The sequence below is a fragment of the Artemia sp. Qi Xiang Cuo genome, chromosome 7, assembly GCF_049724085.1.
Source record: "Artemia sp. Qi Xiang Cuo chromosome 7, ASM4972408v1, whole genome shotgun sequence".
NCBI classification, from domain to species: domain Eukaryota; kingdom Metazoa; phylum Arthropoda; class Branchiopoda; order Anostraca; family Artemiidae; genus Artemia; species Artemia sp. Qi Xiang Cuo.
Window position 1 is genome coordinate 76,690,126 of NC_142800.1, and position 22,148 is coordinate 76,712,273.

The 22,148-nt window shown below is 35.2% G+C and overlaps 1 protein-coding gene across 1 annotated transcript in view; it reads right to left on the minus strand.

The window, feature by feature from the left end:
• Nucleotides 1-876: 876 nt before the first annotated feature.
• GCS2alpha (glucosidase 2 subunit alpha) overlaps nt 877-22,148 on the minus strand; it is a 131,676-nt gene continuing 110,404 nt past the window's right edge. Inside the window, exons 15-18 of the mRNA XM_089092575.1 lie at nt 21,757-21,917; nt 10,789-11,012; nt 6,066-6,166; nt 877-1,133 (exon numbers count right to left, since the gene is read on the minus strand). Coding sequence (XP_088948701.1) covers nt 1,021-1,133; nt 6,066-6,166; nt 10,789-11,012; nt 21,757-21,917 — 599 coding nt within the window. The 3' untranslated portion in view covers nt 877-1,020. The remainder of the gene's footprint in view (nt 1,134-6,065; nt 6,167-10,788; nt 11,013-21,756; nt 21,918-22,148) is intronic.

A 22,148-nucleotide genomic window follows, 5' to 3' on the forward strand; every position in this document is an offset into this window, starting at 1 on the left:
TAGAGCAGATATGTATGATAGATATGCATTTATTGACAGGATTTATTATTAGGAAATGGGGGAGGGGAATGTTTGATCGTGGGTGTCTCCAAAAAGGCTAAGGGTATTGAGATTAAACTTCAAGGATTGTCGAGGGCGTTGTCGATTTAAATAAAGACACTATTTGCATCCAAATTTCTAATAGGACGTATCTGAAATGTCTTGAGAAGGCTAAGGGTATTTATTTATATTAGAGTGGGTTTAAACTGTAACGTCCTTTGCTAGGTTGCACCTACCACTGCAACCATAAACATCAACAAAAAGAAGAACGATAGGGAATTCTTTTCGCAAGACAGTTGAACTCTGTATTTGAATGAATATTTCGGCCCTATGTCCAAGAGTCATTCTCAGAAAAACATAAATATATAAAAGAAAAGTTACTTATTGGTAATCTTGCATTTTTGGTGACAGCTAACTTCGAAGGTCTTTTTGTAACTGGTTCTGAGTTAGTGTCTATTGGTTTTTTAAGATATTTTGTAAGATCGTTTCAAATAAAATTTGTGTTGTTTTAGTTAAACTAAAATTTTCATTTTAGTTTTAATGGTTGTAAGCTATTGTCTCTTTTCTTTTATATATTTATGTTTTGCTCAAGACGGCCCTTGGACATAGGGTCAAAATACTCATTGAAGTATAGAATTTCACTGCCTTGCGAAAAGAATTCCCTATTGCTCTTCTTATTGTTGATATTTATTATGGAAAGGCAGTGTGGACTTCGTCGCTACTTACCACTGCAACCACGACTCCTAACAAGAATACACTTACTCTTTTGTATTCGGGTTTCAAGAACCATTTTGAATATACTATATGGGCCAAGTGGCTTTCTCTGAAATAACTATATAAGTCTATCAAGAAATTTACTAACAGAAAAATTACATATCATTCTTGTATAAAACAGCTATGGAAATTGTTTATCACTAGCAAAGGAGCATATGTAATGTCTTTATAAATAAAAAAAAAATCACCCTCCACTTCACTTGTTTTCTAATAAAGCTGAATATGCCATTCGTAGTTCATTGGTAATTTTGGTTTTCTTATAGTGAGGATATGCATTTTTGCTTCATATTTGAAGTCCAATTCAACGTGATCTTTCGTGCCTAAAAATATATTCACATATCATAAAAATACTATATATTATAAACATATACGTTATATCAGATAAATATATTATATATTGTAAAAAAAATATATTTATATATTTACACCTAAGTTTATCGCAGGCATAAATCCTGCCAGACAACAGGCATAAAAAATAAAATAGAAATATAGCATACTATTTTTTGCAAGAACTGGGAAACAATATTTTGTCCCTTTTCCAAACCTAAGATTGCAAATATAATTAATGAAATAAAAATGTAATTAATGACATTAATTGTAAAATAAAATAAATAAAAATAAATTGTAAAGTAAAATAAAAGTAATTCATGAAAATAATCTCTTGCAACATTTGAAAACCAACTGACTTCGATTACTGAAATAGGCCTACTGCAGAGGCACACTGGCTTTTGACTATCCACTGCACAGCCTCACGTGGTTGGATTAGGTGTTAAGAATACTTACTAATTAAATAAAGCATAAGGAGCGAAAATTCCCTGATTCTCTGCACGGGTTTGGAGGTCCTCCCTCAGCGCCAGAGGCAAAATGTGGAGCATTTTAAATCTTATATAATCCAGTGTTTGAAGTGAAATTTTGACTTTATACTCTCAATTACATAACCCATGGCTTTTTTTTTATGAAGAGCTCAAAACAGAAAATTTAAAGCCCCCATCCTACCTTTTGCGGCCATGGAAAAAGTTATTCATAAATTTGAATACTACTGAAGTTCGTTTGATTTTGAAAAAAAAACATAAAAAAATAAGTGATTTGGATCATAAAAAAATGGTTTATGTCTCGTAATGATTTGGTTCTCATAAGCAAATTCTATGTTTTCCCCTTTAATGGTTCGGTTTGGTTCTCACAATAATGGCTTGTTTGGTTCTCTTAAACAGATTCTATGTTTTCCCCTTTATTGGTTTGGTTTTTACAATGATGGTTTGGATGGTTCACATGTTTGTTTCTCATAATGATTTGATTCTCGTAAGAAAATTCTATGTTTTCCCTTTAACGGTTCGGTTTGCTTCTAACAATGATGGTTTGGATGGTTCACATGTTTGTTTCTCATAATGATTTGGTTCTCATAAGCAAATTCTATGTTTTCCCCTTTAACGGTTCGGTTTGGTTCTAATAATATGGCTTGTTTGGTCCTCTTAAACAAATTCTATCTTTTCCCCTTTATTGGTTTGGTACTTACATTGATGGCTTGGATGGTTCTCATGTTAGTTTCTCATAATAAATTGGTTCTCATAAGCAAATTCTATGTTTTCCCCATTAACGGTTCGGTTTGGTTTTAACAATGATGGCTTGTTTGGTTCTCTTAAACAAATTCTATGTTTTCCCCTCTATTGGTTTGGTTCTTACAATAATGGTTTGGATGGTTCTCATGTTTGTTTGTCATAATGATTTGGTTCTCATAAGCAATTTCTATGTTTTCCCCATTAACGGTTCGGTTTGGGTCTAATAATATGGCTTGTTTGGTCCTCTTAAACAAATTCTATGTTTTCCCCTTTATTGGTTTGGTACTTACAATGATGGCTTGGATGGTTCTCATGTTAGTTTCTCATAATAAATTGGTTATCATAAGCAGATTCTATGTTTTCCCCATTAACGGTTCGGTTTGGTTCTAATAATGATGGTTTGTTTGGTTCTCTTAAGCAAATTCTATGCTTTCCCCTTTATTGGTTCGGTTCTTACAATAATGGTTTGGATGGTTCTCATGTTTGTTTCTCATAAGCAAATTCTAAGTTTTCCCCTTTAACGGTTCGGTTTGGTTCTAACAATGATGGTTTGGATGGTTCACATGTTTGTTTGTCATAATGATTTGGTTCTCATAAGCAAATTCTATGTTTTCCCCATTAACGGTTCGGTTTGGGTCTAATAATATGGCTTGTTTGGTCCTCTTAAACAAATTCTATGTTTTCCCCTTTATTGGTTTGGTACTTACAATGATGGCTTGGATGGTTCTCATGTTAGTTTCTCATAATAAATTGGTTCTCATAAGCAAATTCTATGTTTTCCCCATTAACGGTTCGGTTTGGTTCTAATAATGATGGTTTGTTTGGTTCTCTTAAACAAATTCTATGCTTTCCCCTTTATTGGTTCGGTTCTTACAATAATGGTTTGGATGGTTCTCATGTTTGTTTCTCATAATGATTTGGTTCTCATAAGCAAATTCTAAGTTTTCCCCTTGAACGGTTCGGTTTGGTTCTAACAATGATGGTTTGGATGGTTCACATGTTTGTTTCTCATAATGATTTGGTTCTCATAAGCAAATTCTATGTTTTCCCATTTAACGGTTCGGTTTGGTTCTAACAATGATGGTTTGGATGGTTCACATGTTTGTTTCTCATAATGGTTTGGTTCTCATAAGCAAATTCTATGTTTTCCCCTTTAACGGTTCGGTTTAGTTCTAATAATGATGGCTTGTTTGGTTCTCTTAAACAAATTTTATGTTTTCCCCTTTATTGGTTTGGTTCTTACAATAATCGTTTGGATGGTTTTTCATGTTTGGTTCTCATAATCGAATTCTATGTTTCCCCTTTAACGGTTTGGTTTGGTTCTAACAATGATGGCTTGTTTGGTTCTCTTAAACAAATTTTATGTTTTCCCCTTTATTGGTTTGGTTCTTACAATGATGGTTTGGATGGTTCACATCTTTGTTTCTCATAATGATTCGGTTCTCATAAGCAAATTCTATATTTTCCCCTTTAATGGTTTGGTTCTCACAATGATGCCGTGTTTGGTTCTCATAAATTAATTCTATGTTTTCCCTTTTAAAGGAGCAAACAAGGATTTACGCGTTAGATTGTGGATATATTTTTCTGTTCAATTTACCGAAAATAAAAACAAAACGTGAAGCACTCAACTGACACCAGAGCAGTTAGCCACGTTTATTTAGTTGCCAACCAAAAAAAAAAAAAAAAAAAAAAAATGTTCAACCCCCTCAAAAAAGTACCTGCTAATAGTATGCATTCAAAATAATTTAATTATAAAATTTTCTTAATAAAATTCTATTAGATACAAATTTTCGATATTCGAATTCACTCAGTTTTTAAAACATAATAGTATTAACAGTTTCTTGACCTGCATTTGATAGGTGTATTTGATGTGGTGAGGCTTAAGTAAGATTTTTAAATACAAGAAGCACACTGTTATGTACATTTTCTTAGAATCAAACATCAGAAGATAGTTGAGATCGCAGACATCATTCCTTACCCTGCCTTGTACAACGGGAGATGTTAATCGACATGCCATATTCTTATTATCATTTATTATTTTTTCTTTACTGCCTTTCTAAAATTTATTAATAAACTTATTTTCTTTTACTGCCTTTCTAAAATCTATTAATAGACTTACTAATAAAATTTACTAATACTTATTATTTTTCTTTTACCGCCTTTCTAAAATTATTTACCCATTTCGCAATCCTTTCATTTCGTTGTAATTGTAAATGGATGAGGTCTAAGAAATTATTTGGCCTATATTTTTTTTATTCCACATGTTAAAAAATAGGTAGTGTGGTACAGTTGATACATGTTTATTTGAGCTAAAACTTTACACGACTTCAGACAGGACCTAATAGATTCGATTAACCAACGAGGAAGGGTAATATCTACCAGCGTTAAGGAATCCCCAACAAAGAAAACAGAGAAAAGGAGGAAAGAAAAATCAAAAGCAGAAATTAGACAAAAAACGTTTTGTAACTCACCGACAACAATCGTTCTCGTTGGTTAAATTTCAAGCCTTAGAAGTAGGAGTTTGCGACTGAGTTTATGAAGGTTGATTACAAGAGGGGTAAAGAAATATCCGCCAAAATTGATCGAAATGTGGATTTCCTAGCCCTGAAGGGAGTCAGGCAAGGTGGTCTGCTGTCTCCATATATTTTTAAAACTGTGCTTGCGGACTGTTTTCAACTGCTGTCACCTGCCGTGTTTTTAGAAAATAGTGCTGTTTGTCACGTTACCTATGCTGTTGATGTTCTGCTATCTAGTCATAGTAGGTCAGGCCTCACAAAGAATCCAAAGGTTCTGATTAGTACCTTGAGTATGATTTGGATTTCTGTAAATGCTTCAAAATGCGAGTTCATGTGTTTTAATATTTCTAACCCTGCTCCTTCTTTACATGTGGGTACAACGCTACTCAAGTGTGTCTCAAAGTTGAAATGGCTTGGGATTACTTTTCCTAATACACTTTCGACTACATGCTCGTCTCTGGTTCCTAGCGCTCTGCAGTGTATTTACTTCTCGTATGGTAAAATATCGCCTAATAGAGAGAGATAAAGCCCCTAAAGCTTATGTATATTTTAACGTAGTTTTTTTTCTCCTACAATACTTTTTATTTCCAGTTTGCAGCCTCTAATGTGCGAAAAAACTGTCTTCAGCTAAGGAGAGGCTATTTTAAATATCATAATTCCTGCTATATTTACCAAGGTGGTACAGAAATCACAAGATTATTTCTCATTTTGACCTTATCGACCCTCTAGTGCTGCTTGACAACATCGCTAAGGATCTGAGGACCAATACTCCAAGGAAGATATGTGCCAGTGACCCCCTCACTCATTTTTTTCCAGATTAGTGATTTCATGAATATTGTTATGTTATTTATAGTGTGTTTTTCTTATCATTTCCTTGCGGTAAATATTATTTTGTTTTTTTCTTTTTTTACTCCGCATTTATTTTATATTGCGGGTTACAAATAAACTTACTTACTTACTGACGACAAGATTCCCCTGACTTGAAATTATTTCTCCTATGACCAAGAACGGGCAAGCAGCGGAACTTGACCATTTGCATTCTCCTTGCAGCAGGAAAGATTGTTAATCAGCTTGTGTTCTGAACTAAGTGCAACGAAGGTCGAAAAGACCTCTGCCATCACAGAAAAATTATTTAAACTTCGTGAGAACAAAATTATTTGTAGGTTTACATAACATTTACCTTGAATTTGAGCAAAAATTTTATGTGGCTTCAATCGAAGACCTGCTACTACGATTCGTTCAACCCAAGAGGCATCGGAGTATCTCCCAGCGTCCAAAAATCTGAAAGAAAACATATATATTTATATACTTTTCTGAGGTTTATCTGACTTTCTTTAAGGTCTGATTTTTTAAAATTATGTGTGTTGTCTTAATTTTATTATTCTTTTTCTTTCTTAACCAGAAATAAATGTTTGGCCCTTGTGATAGTCAAATTTAAGAAGATACTTTCATTTTATATGAAGCTATGCAAACAGTAAGAATAGACGATGGAGGGGGACACATACACCCTTCTGGAAAATTTACAAATTAAAAATGCATGTTTTTGCATTTGGCAGCGTCTAAAGATCTGAAAGAGAATATATATATATATATATTTTTATTTTGTCTGAAGTTAGGAATAAACGATGAAAAGGGGGCAGATACCCCCTTCCAGACAAATAATAAAAACTAAAAATGCGCGTATACGCATTCGGTAACAATTACTCCCAGGAAAACCTTTTGAGTGCTTGTTATTAATTAGACATTGCTTACATTTTATTTTTACTTCTAGCTTTTTTACTATCGAACATAAAATCGTTTTTAAGGCTGATTTGAATGAGATTACATAATATGTAATCAAGAATTTTCGTCATGCTTCAATATAAGCAAACTTAAGAAGATCAAACAAAATCCAGACATTGTTTCCACCACATGATTTATCCATTGAAATGGGAAAACCATCAAATAAGTCTTTGTTTTTCCATTTTCCAGGGGGAATATTATCTGCATTTGGGCATATTGGCCTTTGAATGGCTCATATATCTATAAACCGTAAAATAATTACCAAAATAATCATTGTCTTCTTTTTTGTTGTCGTGTATATTGTGTCTCATTCATTCAACTAAAGCACCTGAAAGATTTATCCTTAACTACTTATATTCTAATATATAAAAATAATTCAATATTTTTCTAAAGGTGAAAGATAGAACATACCAAATAGCGACGAAGACCACACTGCCTTTCCATCATAAACAAATAAGTAGAACAACAGGAAAATTTTTATACAAGACAGTGGAACGCAACTATAAATGAATATTTCGACCCTATATCCAAGGGCCGTCCTCAGCAAAACAGACGAAGAGAATAAAAACAATATAAAAGAAACTTACATTAAAATTCAATCATTAAAACTGAAAGGTTTTTTTTTTTTTAAATGTTTTAAAAGAGCCCTAATATCATTACTTCAAGGAAGTTCAACCTGGTTGATGTATCTCCTATACACACTCAATAATAACAAAAACTCTAAAAGTAACAGAGTTTTGATAACAATATATACATCAAGAGAATCGAATTGATTTAAAACATGTTAAGTCCATGAACCTAACCTGGCAAGGACCAGTAAGGAAGGGATCAGATGAGGAGGGGTAAAGTGTGACGGAACACTCATTGCCGTTCTGATCCTCCCTTTTGGAACAGCTTAGTTTGAAAATTTGAATGAAATTTGAAGTCTGAAGTTGGAAAGTAAGATCTTTAGGCATGGCAATGACGATAAAACTTTTTAATTTCTATATTTATGTGCATAAATATAGATAAATGTATACCAATATATATTTTGTTTATATATGTACATAATATAGATATACATGTTGGGACTTTGTGTGCCCATTTTCATGGTGTTGTAAATGCCAAGGCACTTGAACGATTGATAAAACAACGGTCTGCTCACCCACTTCCAGTGAATGCTCTGTTTCGGAAACATCATTAAAACTGTGAGTTCAGTTTTTTGAAATATTCACAGATTAACCAATGCTCTTGTAAGCTTCCAAGAGGAAACTCATCTTATGCCGTCGTCCTTCTAGCGTATTCCTGAGCAACAAAAAAACCACCCGCATACGAAATAAAGATCAAGTCAACAGCGTTGAGAAAGAGTGTGCCTTTTATATGCCGGGCAATAAAAAGGCCAGCGGAATTAAAAATAAATGGGCTTAACACAGACCCTTCCCTGATCCGTTTAAGCGGTCGAATCGGTTCCGACATGCTTTTGCATGTCGGAACATGCTTTTGCATCCCACACTCCGTACCTATTATAAGCACTAAATAAATTACCTTGTACGAATACCAATCTTGGAGGACCAGCACCATCCTTGGATCAACCCCTGTTTCTAAAAATACTAGTAAGGTTATGGATTGGATCACCGCTCGGCCAAGATTTTAACACTACCCATATATAAGCACTACTGCGGTAAAAATTACTTTTCAAAATCCGCTTCAGCAGCCTCTGAGGAAAGCTGCAGCCTAGGTTTCGTCAAAAACCAAGCTGTTATAGCTCCACTAGTGCTGTAGGGCTCGCAACGTAAGGGATCAAAATCTTCTCTCAAACACTTTGCTGAAACCGAGAAGACAGACATACATTCTGAAGGATTCTTGCCTTTTCACTAAATTAACTGTACGACTCATGGAATACATCCTTGTTTAACTTTATCCAGTCTGCTTAATATACTAATTACGCAAAGTAGAGGTTCTTAGGTCTAAGTAAAGGATCGGAAGGCTTATTCTAAAGTGATCGCTACAGGCCGATTCACAATCAACCATAACGATTAGGGAAAGGGTAAAAGGAATGTTTGCGAGAAATTGGTATAGATTTGAGGTTGGGCGTATTGTACTGTGGATAAATATAAAACTCTCTGACTTAGGCACAATTTGGGAAGAATCTGTGAGGCAGGATGACAAGATGGCGAAGAAACATACTCGTTGCAATTCAACTCACCACAAAACACGTTTCGACCTTGTTTTGGTGGCTGTTAAGCAGCCTCCCTAATCTCGAGCACAAAAAAATAAATGTCTTCTCATACACCTTATTCCTGTAATTAGTCGGCAGATAGACAGAGATGAAAAGGAAGCCATTCGGTCCAGGGATGTTAACGGCTAGATAACAATCGCACATTTCAACAAATTCTATTCGAAGTCTTTCATCAACAACTTATCGTTATTCCCACTCGGTCTCGCCATCTCACCATTCCACTTCGTATTTCTGACAAGATAATCATGACCACTCATACGAGGGAGCAACAGCCTATTCGCTTCAGTGATCAAATGTTCTTGTAAATAAACCACGTCATACTTGCCCAAGCATTCATTCAAAAAGTCCAGCTACGCCGGACTTTGGCACGCGAGTCAACTTTGCCAACCAAAAGGCTCCGAATTATAACAGGGACTTTCTTTTTGGGCAGGGGACAAGGAAGGGGGGTAGGTGCTGTTGTCTATACCCTCGTTACAGCAGTCTAGGAATGGCATGTTTTTCCCACCACATTCATTGAACTCAAATGTAAGTGCTGTTAGCATTACTTCCCAGACTTATTGTGGATGAAAAATTGTGAAGTAGATATTAGGAGTGTTTGTCAAATCGTGTTCCGACAGAGCTGAAATAGCGTTAGCAATAATGGTGCTAACGAGAACTGAGGGTCAACATTCCTTTACAATATCCTCGTCACAGCGATCTTTCAGCCCCTTTACAGCATCACGTATTTTAAGAACAAATTGGCTGCTGTATTCACAACAATATCACGCTTGACATTTCTATTCTTCGAAGAAAGTTTAACGTTGGGCAAAAAACATATTGCACGTGATTTTCACTCATTGGCAAACGGAAACTGACTAATAAAAAGGAAAATTTAGGCAGCCACTATAAAAAAAAGTTTGACAAAACTAACCTGTTGAAACGCAGCTTATGATACGCAATAATAATTGGGCAACACTGAATACCAAAAACACACCTCCCTGTACGTGCTATGTTGACAAACACTGCTTTCCAAATTGTTAACAACGATCCTTACAGAATAATACTGAACGAAATGGTCAAGAATTTTAATCTTCTGGTACCTGGCTTATCCTATTAAACAACAAGTTCAAAGCTAGATCTTTCACCTGAGGTATAAATTTCTATAAAAATATTTCTTATCACTGTAAAACTTATGAAAAATAAACTTGGTGAACCTATATTTGTGCTAGTTATTTTAATATTATAAAAATGATATTACATATACACAAAAAAAATATATACACAAAATAAAGCTTTACTTGGTAGTGAATCTAGTTGTATTTACTTGTAAAAGCACAATTTATGAAGCCACGCCTAGAAGCTATGAGGATTCTGGTTCAAACCAGTCTATCACTTAGCATTCCATCTCAAGGAGCGACGTCACTTGAGAGAAATTTAGCCGAGACACTGAAACGGCTTTGCGCTACAACAATTTATTTCCACTTTTGTTTGCTTTTATAAAATGTTTATATCTCAATAAAATCCTAAAGCACCCCCCCCCCCAAAAAAAAAAGAAGAAATTTGTCTGAATTGCAGAATGGCCTAACCAAATTCTGTTTTAAGCCTAGTAGGATATTTAAGGAGTTCAGACCCTAATCTTCCTCGGTATGATTTAATAAAGTCAAAGAGAAGGTATTACTTTATTCAACACATCAAAAATCTCAAATACACGGGCATTTGCGCTTTGCAGAATTAATTTTGTAACCTAACTATAGAAAATGTATTTGTAAAAACCTCTAGGCTACAAAGTGACCTTTGGGTTCATTGAATGCTTCAGTTTCATTTCCCTGGACACATTTCCCTGGGCGATCCATTAAATACTTTGGGCATATCTTTTATATTAAAGCTGCTTTTTATGACAAGAAAAACAAAAACAAAATAATACCTGAAACTCAGTTTTCCTCTGTGATAATCTAAGTGACCATAAACGTACTTCCCCTCTCGATAATCAAATGATTCGCCATCATCAATGTAAAGAGTGCCACTAGCTTTACCCTCCTCATCCAAAGCTACTACTAAGGTGTACGGATCATGCTGCATCAAAACTGAGGAGCGGCGGGGACGTAGCTTTTTGGGTATGATTGAACCACCACGTTGAAATACTGGTATCTAAAGGGATAATCAAAAATTTTATTTAACTGATGGTGACATGACATTTTTATATCTCATATGTTTAGTGTATGTAATCTCATTATTATGATTCTTTCATTTGTGCTCTAATTCAAGCCAACAAATATATTGTCTTTTTCTTCTTATTTCTACTTATGGAGCACTAAACTGCAACGTAAGGCGCCGAACCCTTACTCGGTTAAAAACAAACAAAACAGGTCAATCACCAAAAATGAGGAGTGACGGTGATGCAGCTTTATAGGCATGATTTTACCACCATATTGAAACGCTGATGCCTAACACAACCTAAAATATTATTGTATCGATGACGATGAGACATTTCTATATATCATATGTTTTAGGGTATATAATCTCATAAGATCATTATAAATCTCATTGTGGTACATAATTCTTTCATTCATACTCTTATTACAGGTTTATGGGAATTCTTGTCTTATTTCTATTTGTAAAGCATTAATCTTGGATGTAGCCTTAGCGCCCTTCGCCTCGCGGCAATATTATATATATATATATATATATATATATATATATATATATATATATATATATATATATATATATATATATATATATATATTAACGGTTCTCCACTATGCATTTTTAGATAACTAATGGCCCGTGGCCGTATCTATATCCTCAGAAAAGGATCTGATAATCCTCACGAGGGTATGGGACTGGTATCTTGCGACACCTATACTGAAGATCTACAGGCAGAATTGCCACTTGTCAACCCTTGTCTAGTTGACTCAAGCCAAATCACAACATTATCTTAAAATTTTTACTGAAAGGCTGAACACTGAGGAAACTTTGACCCAAAGCCTGTCTAATTAGTAAGCTTTGGGACTCGATTTTGTCTTTTCTAACATCAAAAGGATTTAAGTAAGTAAAATTTACAAAAACTAGCTAAGAAGGAATTGCCAAAATGCTTTAGTGTTAGTAAATATGAAATTGAGCACTATACATCCTAAATACTTGAGCTTATATATTGTTTTCTAGTCCTGGATATAAACAACCGGGTCAGTCAAACAAGCTGGTAGTTGACAGCAAATTTTTTTTTAAAATAAAACATGTTTTTTTTATGATAACCTGTTTTTTTTTGTTTTTAATTCGAATATAGTCTACTGGCCCATAAAGTATACATTTATCAGTGTGTCTACATTAAATAAATAAAAAAAGAAAAAAACAAAAGAAAACATGAACGATTTTGAATATATTTCTGCTAAGATGGTAACTGATTTTTATAAAAATTCAAATATAGTTTAACGGGCAACAAAACACAAATCTAAAACAGAGATGTCTTGGGTCACAGATACAATTTTCGATCTGTGTGGCCAAAAACGAAAGGTTTGCAACAAGGAAGACCGGGAAGGCAGGGATAGCTATAAGCGGACACAGCAGATTGTAAAAAAAAAATATCCGAGCAGCCCTTCACACGAGCAGAGACTACATACGGGAGAAATGCGAATCCTGCGACAACGACTTTAAATTGGGAAATAGTCACAGGAGGCACAAAACATTCAACGAGTTTTCCACGAAAAAATCTGCCACTGTGACTAACGTCCTGGATAAGGACGGTAGTCTCCTGAGTAACAGTGAGGCTATTAAAGACAGATGGAAAAGTCACTTTGAACATAAATTGAATCCGCTATTTACCTGCAACCCTCATGTGATATTAGGATTTCCCAAACTGGAGAGACCCTAGTCCTTCGCCTTTACTAAGCAAGATAAAAGGGGTCACTCACAATCTCATGAACAACAGAGCTCCAGGCCCCGCCGAACTGCTCTAAGTTGGATCTCCTCTCCTGGAGGATATACTACATAAAGTAGTAGTTGCCGTGTTGTCGACCAGCGACTTCCCAAAAATATGGGCGATGACGATTATTGTACCGCTTCACAAGAAAAGTCCTAAAACTGACTGCGAAAACTATCGGCCCATTAGCCTTACAAGTCACCCAGCTCAAATCATAACAAGGATTCTTCTAAACCGAATCAGAGCAATAGCATATCATCAGCGACTATCAGGCTTGTTTCTGCCATGCACGGTCTAGAAAGGAGATTTTTGTAGAAAGGCAAATGGTAGAAAAGTGCCTTGAATATGGCAAAGAAACTCTCCAATAATTACTGATGTCCAGCATGACTTCGATCTAGTACGGCAAGATGGATTGTGGCATATACTGGCCCACTATGGTGTTCCCGAAGATATGGTGAACATAATCAAAAACATGTACGAAAATTATCTTAGTTGCATTCAGACCTCAGAGGGTCACACAGAAGATTTTTTAACAACTTCAGACGTCCTGCAAGGCTGTATTCTTTCTCCACAACTTTTCAACCTTTTTTTGCGCGCCATATCCTACTGACCATGCTTGAGAACCATGTTGGAGTAACCATTAACGGAGTTAACAGCAACACACTAGCTTATGCCGACGGCCTCAATAAGCTAGTAAAAACCGAGTCCATTCTGCGACCCAAGCCTCCAAACTTGTATTTACATCAAATAGCTTCGGCATGCGAATAAACCACAAGAAGACAAAAATTATGCGCATCACAGAAGACTTGAACCCATCCCCCATTCATATCGTAGTAAGTGGCGAAGAAATCAAATCGGTAACCAAGTGCGTGTACCCATGGAGTCTCTAAGGATCAGACAATACCTATTCCGATGACATAAAACGAAGACTCGCCCTGTGTGCGAGCTTCAAGAGCATGCTTCCCCTTTTCGAAAATAAACACCTATCAAGGCAATTGAACATCCAACTCTTTCACTCGCTTATCATCTCTGTTGCTATGTATGCCTGCGAAACGTGGACCCTAAAAGTCGAGAAAGAACACAAAATTTTGGCCTTTGAGACTAAATGTCTAAGCTGATGCAACATATCTAGACAGATTCTCCAACGACCTTCGAAGGCAACTGAAGCAAAAAACTACAATCCTCCAGAAAGTGCGATTAAAGCAACTCAGAGGGCTGGATCAAATACACCGAATGGAAAAAATCACGCCTTCCAAAAATTACCGTTGAAAGAAGGTTCCACGGTAGCCAACAACCTGGAAGACATAGGAAGACATGGCAAGATAACTTCGGAGGTGACCTCCTATATCTTCTCAAAGAAGGTGAAAGCCGAGCATCATATAAGAAACTGATCTATGAACGTGTGAAGGAGATGGCCCCAATACGACCCATGAGGACGTTCGGGACATAAATAAAAAATGTATTAATAATTTACATTTTATTAACACTTACTTCTAGTTAGTCTAGTATCATACTTAGTTTTCAAGTTGTTTCAGTAGGGAAGAAGAATGTGACAGTGAAAGAACGAATGGAGGCATTTCAGTCTACAATCCCGTAAGTTTATATAGTCCCAACTCAAAGAAATTAGATGAAGCTGAGTAAAATCCTCCTCACAAGTAACGAAGAAAGAAGCAAGATCATTAGTTAAAAGCATATTTTGGAAAATTTTAGTTTTAGATGTCTGATTTTTGGTATGACATGCATGCCAAACAGGGTTAGCGTATTCTAGGACAGGTCGAGCATAAGATCAGTAAATTGTTCTTAAACAAAACATGACAATCCTAAACTTTTTAAGTTGAGAAATTGATTTTAACAAAATATAACGGATAGGGGCGTCGATTCACGAAAATTCAGTGGGGACAAACTGTATATTTTTAAATCTAGGGGGTGGGGAGCAAATTTGCCAGTTTGAAAATAACAAAAAATAGACGTTTTTCAATGAAAATACTCCCTTCCACCAGAAAAGGAATTTTTCAAAATTTAAGGTGACAAAAAAATCTAGTGGTAGCCCATGTCCCCGCTCCCCCTCCTCCCCCCAGTTTACAACACTGCTAACGGATTTAACCATTTTAAATACGCAAGATATTTGTGGTAACTATCCTGCCAAACATGGAAGAGCGCTATAGAGTCCTCGGTACTCATTTCTAAGTCAGTGCAGCCATTGGTAACAGCTGGTATATAGTGCAGTAATTTATTATTGGTAATAATAAATGGAAGAAAATAATACGAGGGCATTTTTCTCCTCCTTATATGTGTACGTAAATATGTATGCTTTTGATAAAGATAAAGAAAGCATACAGGCAAGATAAGAGCCATTAAAAATTAAGGGACGCACACTTACCATATACTGATAGAGGACTGCTCCCCCTCCCCCTCCCAGTTAGGCGTACTAGGATATAATTTATACTTTGCTTATAATAAAACACTAAAAAAAGATGACCATAGGAGAGATTCAAAATATAAACTAAATAAGCTTATTACGGGATTTATTCTAACAATGTATTTTATTATAACATGTTTTATTTTAAGTTTCTTACATATTACATAAATATATTATAAGTTTATTATTCAATTCCTTTCTATTTTGACTGAAGAGCAAATTATGTCTTAGTAAGATGGATTTTATCTCATTGTTATTATTGCTCGCTTCCAGTTTAATTGTTCATTATTTGTAAAGAAAAACTTCTCTTCTCGCGTTTTTTGAAGATAATCACTGAAGGTGATGGCTTACTGGAAAAAAAGATAAGAAAAAGCCAATCCAAAATTTTACTTACAGTAAGTTCAATAGTAATAAATTAAAAAAAAGAAATTAAGTTATTAGAAAAAAATGGCTCAATTTTTCTTGCATAAAAGTAGCAAGACTTTTGACGTGCATCTGGTTTTGATTAATTTAACCTAGGGTTATACGTAAAATTTTTTAAAATAAAAAAATTCATGTTGCTGGAATATAATTTCAAAAGACAACACAGATATACACAGTAGTATAGTAGTCACGTAATAGTGTTGTTTAGTTGCAAGAATTGTCATATTTGACCTGTTAAAAAACAACAACTGGAGTTTATGAAATGCGAGTGTCTTTCGTTTTTCATTTTGTTCTATGTATAGAGCTTGCTTTTCTTATCTTTTTATACAAGTGGTAATTTCTTTAAGCTAGTTTTTTCCTTTTTCTTTCCTGTTGATAAACGCTTCCGGAAGTGAAGCCAAAAAATCCAGACTTTTATTATTATTTGTACAAAGAAGCTTTATCTTTTACTAAATTCCCCGTCTTCTTTGAAGTTTGAGCCAATTTTCAATCTATCAATCTCATCTTCATTACAGATAGAAAGGCATTATTGTCCAACTAAGTATTTACTATTACGAGAGTTTAAGTTAACTATAAAAGTTTCAGTGTACATTACAACAACTTCATAAACCTCAACTAAAAATTAAAGATACACGGTTCCCAAGGGTCCAAAACTTCGGACCTATGATGCCCATTATACTAATTCTTTAAGTAAGCTGACTTCAAATAAGTGATAGCTGGCATCAAGTAAGCTGAAACCGTAAGTTGTTTTCAAGGAATTGCGCTAAAAGTACCGAGGACAGTGACGATGAAACCCGGTTTTATACCCGGTTCGGTGGAAACATATCCAACCACATATACCGTAAAAAATGGCAAAATCAGAATTTGATTTTATATCGGAAAAGACCTCCTACCAGACTAAAATTAAAGAAAAAAGTTGGTGAAAACTGAGCAAAAAATAAGTTAAATACGCATGGCTCTAAACAGCTTAAGAAGATGTGATTTTCTTTCAGGCCGTAGTTGTCATTGGAAATCAACGTAATGTTTAAGTTTGAATTTTTACGGAAGAGAAGCATTGTCAAAATTAACCAATTAGTATCGCTTATTTATTTTCGCGGCTCAACATGGCAACAGTGACGAAAAGGTGGTATTGCTGTATAAATTTCATAATTTTGAGACAATCAACAGAAAAGCCGAGGACAGTGACGATGAAACCCGGTTTTATACCCGGTTCGGTGGAAACATATCCAACCACATATACCGTAAAAAATGGCAAAATCAGAATTTGATTTTATATCGGAAAAGACCTCCTACCAGACTAAAACCTAAGCCTATTCAGTGTCAGAAGTGTTTCAAACTGGGACACACGACAAACAAATGCAATGAAATTCTCCAAGAGTGTAGTAATTGTAAATCTTTCCATCCTAAAGAGCTGACAACTTGCAAAAACACCCAGCCTACATGCATCAATTGCAAAGGTCCACATGAATCTACAAATAAATCAATATGCCCTGCATACAAGAAAAGAGCTCTAACACTCCAAATATCAACAGAGAAGGCCATCCCATACCCCTTTGCAGCAATGGAAGCAAATGCTGCCCAACAATACCAAATAAAGCCTGTAATGAAACCAACCAAAACCCCCAAGTCAAATGCCCCAAATGCATCAAGCACCCCATATAAAACAACATCTTCTAAGCCCACTAGCTCAAATCCCTATCAGAAGGAATCACCAAGCCAGCAAGCCTTGTTTTCCGGTGAGATGAGGCCAGCCTGGCCCTCCCTCCCAAGAAGAAACAAACCAGAAACACTACCTGGAATCAATCCCTTAACCAACAAACAGGATGCACTACCAAAAATGCAATCCCCAAATATATGCTTATTCATTCTAAACTGTAACGCAGTTCAGGCCATGAACATACATCAACTACAGAAAACAAAAATTATTGCAGAATTGGCAAAAATCTACATCCCAGATGATATGCTCATTCAAGCAAAAAAAGATCTTGCTTTACTTTTAACAAAGCTGAACATTGATACACAGTCATATGAAGAATAAATCAACAACACAACATTTATCAATACTCCAATGGAATGTAAGATCACTCACAGAAAATAAGCTAAATGAACTAATATCATTTATGAATAATAATTCCATTAATATTGCTTGCCTCCAGGAAACTCATTTAACCCAAAATCAACAAATTAAGTCTTTGGGATACACTATCCTGAGAAAGGATAGATCTTCAGAGAGAAAAGGAGGTGGTGTAGCTTTATTAGTTAATAATAATATAAAATTTTGTGGCATCAATTTTCCAGATTTTGAAAATGATGTTGATGTAATTGGTATAAGTGTTTGGCTGAATAATTTAAAAACCTACATAATAAGCTTTTATAACCCTAATGGCCAAACTTCAGATGCCAAGGATTTCTTTAATTATATAAATAATTCTAATATGTTAAAAAACATCATTATTTGTGGTGATTTCAATGCCCACAGCCTTTTGTGGGGGAATAAACCAGCAAATAAAGCTGGTAAATTTATTGAGCATATGATTTCAAATAATAATGAATTAGCTGTTGCTACCCCTCCAAACCTAAATACATATTTTAACCCCAAAAGTACCAAATTCTCCACAATTGACCTACAAATTGTGTCTTTGAATTTTTTGAACAAAATTTACATAAATAAAATTGATAGTCTGTGTACAGACCACTTTGCTATAGTTTGCTCCCTAAATGAACCTGCTGAAACTTCTTCTCTTACTTCCAAATATATCAACACTAAAGCAAATTGGTCTATTTTCCAAAATAAGCTAAATGATGAAATTACAAGTTTCACCCAAAGTTCATGCATTTCTAACACAACAGTTGACACACATGCTGAAGCCTTGACATCTTTACTAATAAATACAGCTAATCATGCTATCCCCAGGACAACACCTAAGAAAACATTCCCTAAACAAATTCCTAAAGCATGGTGGACAAAGAGTGCCTAAATAAATGGAGGATAAAAAAGGCAGCTAGGAGAGAATTCATTAAAACCCAACACCTACTACATATTTAAAAAAATTACAAGCAGAATCTAATCTAAAAAGGACTATAATAGATGCTAAATATAAATACTGGAATAATTTTGCAAATAATCTCTCCAGAGAAACGCATGAGCCAATTATACATAAAGTCATAAGCCACATATGTGGGAAAAAGACTTCTCCCAACCCACTCCTGTATGAGCTTATACATAATAATACCCATTTTGACAATAATATTGAAAAGGCTAACCTATTTGCAACTCTTTTTGTTAATAAGCTAACATCAAACAATCAAAGCAATCTGTCCACAATTCCTATGAACCCTAGTTACCAACCACTCCCAGGATCCGAGTACATAACTAATCCATTTTCAATCCAGGAATTGAATAATGCAATACATCATATTAGGTCCAAAACTAGCAGCAGCTATGACAATATACACCCTACATGGATAAAGAATCTCACACCTTCATACAAACAAGAACTGCTAAATTGTTATAATCACGCTTGGGCATCCTCTAGGTTCCCCAATATATGGAAATGTTCGTCCCTCCTACCAATCCTAAAGAAAAATAAACCAAAAGATAACCCTGAGTCTTATAGGCCCATAATGATTACACCTGTGATGGGGAAAATAATGGAGAAAATGATTTATCACAGACGCCTCTGGTTTGTTGAAAAAAATAATATGATCCCACACACTCAAACTGGATTCAGAAAATACCACTCCTCAACAGATGCTTTCATTTTGCTAACAAATGCAATAAATGAATCTTTCTCAAAAAATAATATCCTAGTGGCAGCTTTCCTTGATTTTGAAGGAGCATATGACAATGTGAACCACCAAATCCTTTTAAATAAACTTGCAAACCTTGGAGTACCTCCCAAGCTAGTATCCTTTATTAAATCCTTCATAGAAGTGCGAAGTTTCATTGTTTGTGTTGGTTCAGCCTCTTCACCCCAAAAGACAATATCCAAAGGCCTACCTCAGGGAGCAGTCCTCAGTTGCCTCCTATTTGCCCTATATCTCTGGGACATGAACCTACCCCATACGAATCTACAATATGCTGATGATCTGGTGCTATGGTCATCTGGCAACACCTTTCAGATAGCACAGTCAAATCTGCAAAAGTCACTTTTCCAGTTTGAAAAATTCTCTCAACATTCAGATTTACCCATTGCACCCACCAAGTCAAAAATAATCCAATTTCACAGGAAGCGAAACCATGTTAATGCAAAACTAACTCTAAATAAAACAACTATTCCAGAAGATAATAATATTAATTACCTAGGTCTCATGCTTGACCAAAAACTTAATTTCCACCTCCACAGTTCAAACACAATAAAAAAATGTTATAGAAAAGCAAATATACTAAAAAGACTTCTTTCCTCACCCTGGGGTTGTAAGGAGAAAACCTTACTCCAGTTTTATAAATCACCGATCAGACCCCATATTGACGAGGGGCTCATTGTCTATGGTGCATGTGCAAAGACCCAGATGCAAAAAATTGAAACAACACAAAATGATATAATACGTCTCATATTTGGTCTTAGCAAACCCACAAGCACCAAGTTTCTGCTTATGGAGAGTGGATTAACAACAATAAGGGAGAGACGTAGCTTACTCTTGATAAAACATCTTACAAAAATTGAATCAAATAGCTCACACACATTACATAATTGGTTAAGAAATCCAGCCATGTATAGAGGTATTGCAGATGAGTATGCCAATATTCAAAAGAAGTTCCCTGTACCAGCAAAGTCTATTGCACCTACTTTCCCCCAATCCCCTCCATGGAATTGGTCATTTCCCATAATAAATACTGAATTTTCAAAATGGAATAAAGATTAAACCCCCATTGCTTTTGTCCAGAAAAAATTTGCAGAACTTAATACAATTGCCTATAAAAATCACTTCCAAATATTTGTTGATGGGTCAAAAATGAATGAGAAGGATGCAAGTGGTGTTTTCCTTCCTCACCTGAAAATTGCAATGGGTGAGAGATTATTTAATAATTTATCTATAATGTCTGCTGAGTTAAATGCCATAATCATGGCATTAGAACACCTTAAGCAAAACCAATCTTTGATTGATAATTCGAATAATATTATCATTTATTCCGAATCTTTATCAAGCCTTGAGTTGCTGGCCTCAGCTCCTCAATATAAGTTGGACATTGACACTTATCATTGTCTCAGTATTATTGATAATCTTGCTTCAAGTGGCATAAAAACTTACTTTCAGTACATTCCTAGCCACTCTGGCATAAGTGGTGATCATCAGGTTGATGAAATAGCAAAAAATGCTATAAATATTGACCAGCCAAGTGGGAGACCAATCCCAATTAGAGATATTTACCGATGGAGGCTATCAGATATTAATTTTAATAAGATTAATCCTATCCTTTCCCCCTTTCCCAATAAGTATCTTTCTAAAATTTATCATAGAATTCGTTCTGGAACAAATGGACTAAATTTCCTTGCATTCTCATATAAGCTTTCTAATTCAAGTGGTTCAATTCCCCTGTCCCCTCTTTGCAGGCATTGTAATATGAATATTGAAACAATTGACCATTGCCTATTTGAATGTAATATGCTGACGTCTGCACAACATACCTTGCTTTCTAAACTGTTAAAATACTTCAAACACCACAAAATCCCACTATCAGCCAAGAGCCTAGCCAACTATACCTGCACACAGAGTATAGAAATCGACATCTATCATCTTATATTTGAACTCCTAGAGTCGAAAGATCTGCTGAAAGATATCTGAATATATCTAATAAATATGAGGCAATCAAGCCAGTAGCTCTGTAGCCCACAGAGTGAAGCAAAAGGAAAAGGGCTAAATAGTGTTACTGAAAAGCCCGCCTGCTGTTAAATAGAAGAAGAAGAAGAAGAAGCCTTTTCAGGAAACCACCATTTTCAGGTATGAATAGAGGTAAAAAAATACTTTTATTTTGGTACTGTAGGTGCTTTAAGGGATTCTCTCAAAGAATGTTTGTCGCTGTCAATTGATGGTATTACGGACTAATATGTTGAGCACCACTAATGTATTCTTAGAATGAATCGATTCATACTCATTATAATCACTATGATATGTGAAAAAACATTTACCTTGTACATATCAACTTCTACTGACTTATAGCCTCTTCCAGTGAAAGTCTCGTAAGTCTCAACATCATACCATATAGTTGTTGCACTTTCATCACTTGGGAAGTATACCTTGACCGATGTAGCTTTGCTTTCAGTAACTGGACGCACAAGCAGAGAATCACCTAAAGAGAAAACAAAGTGGCTTATCCTGATTATATGGAGTGAGTAGCCTGTTACCCAAAGAGAGTGGGGAATAATAGAAGATAAATCTCAGGCACTTTAATATAAGTTCAATAGGAATTAAAAACAACAACTACCACAGACAGTCCACAACTGCCACTTATCTCAACGGTTTGGAAGATAAATAGGAGATACATCTTAGGCACTTTGACATGGGCTTAATAGGAATAAAA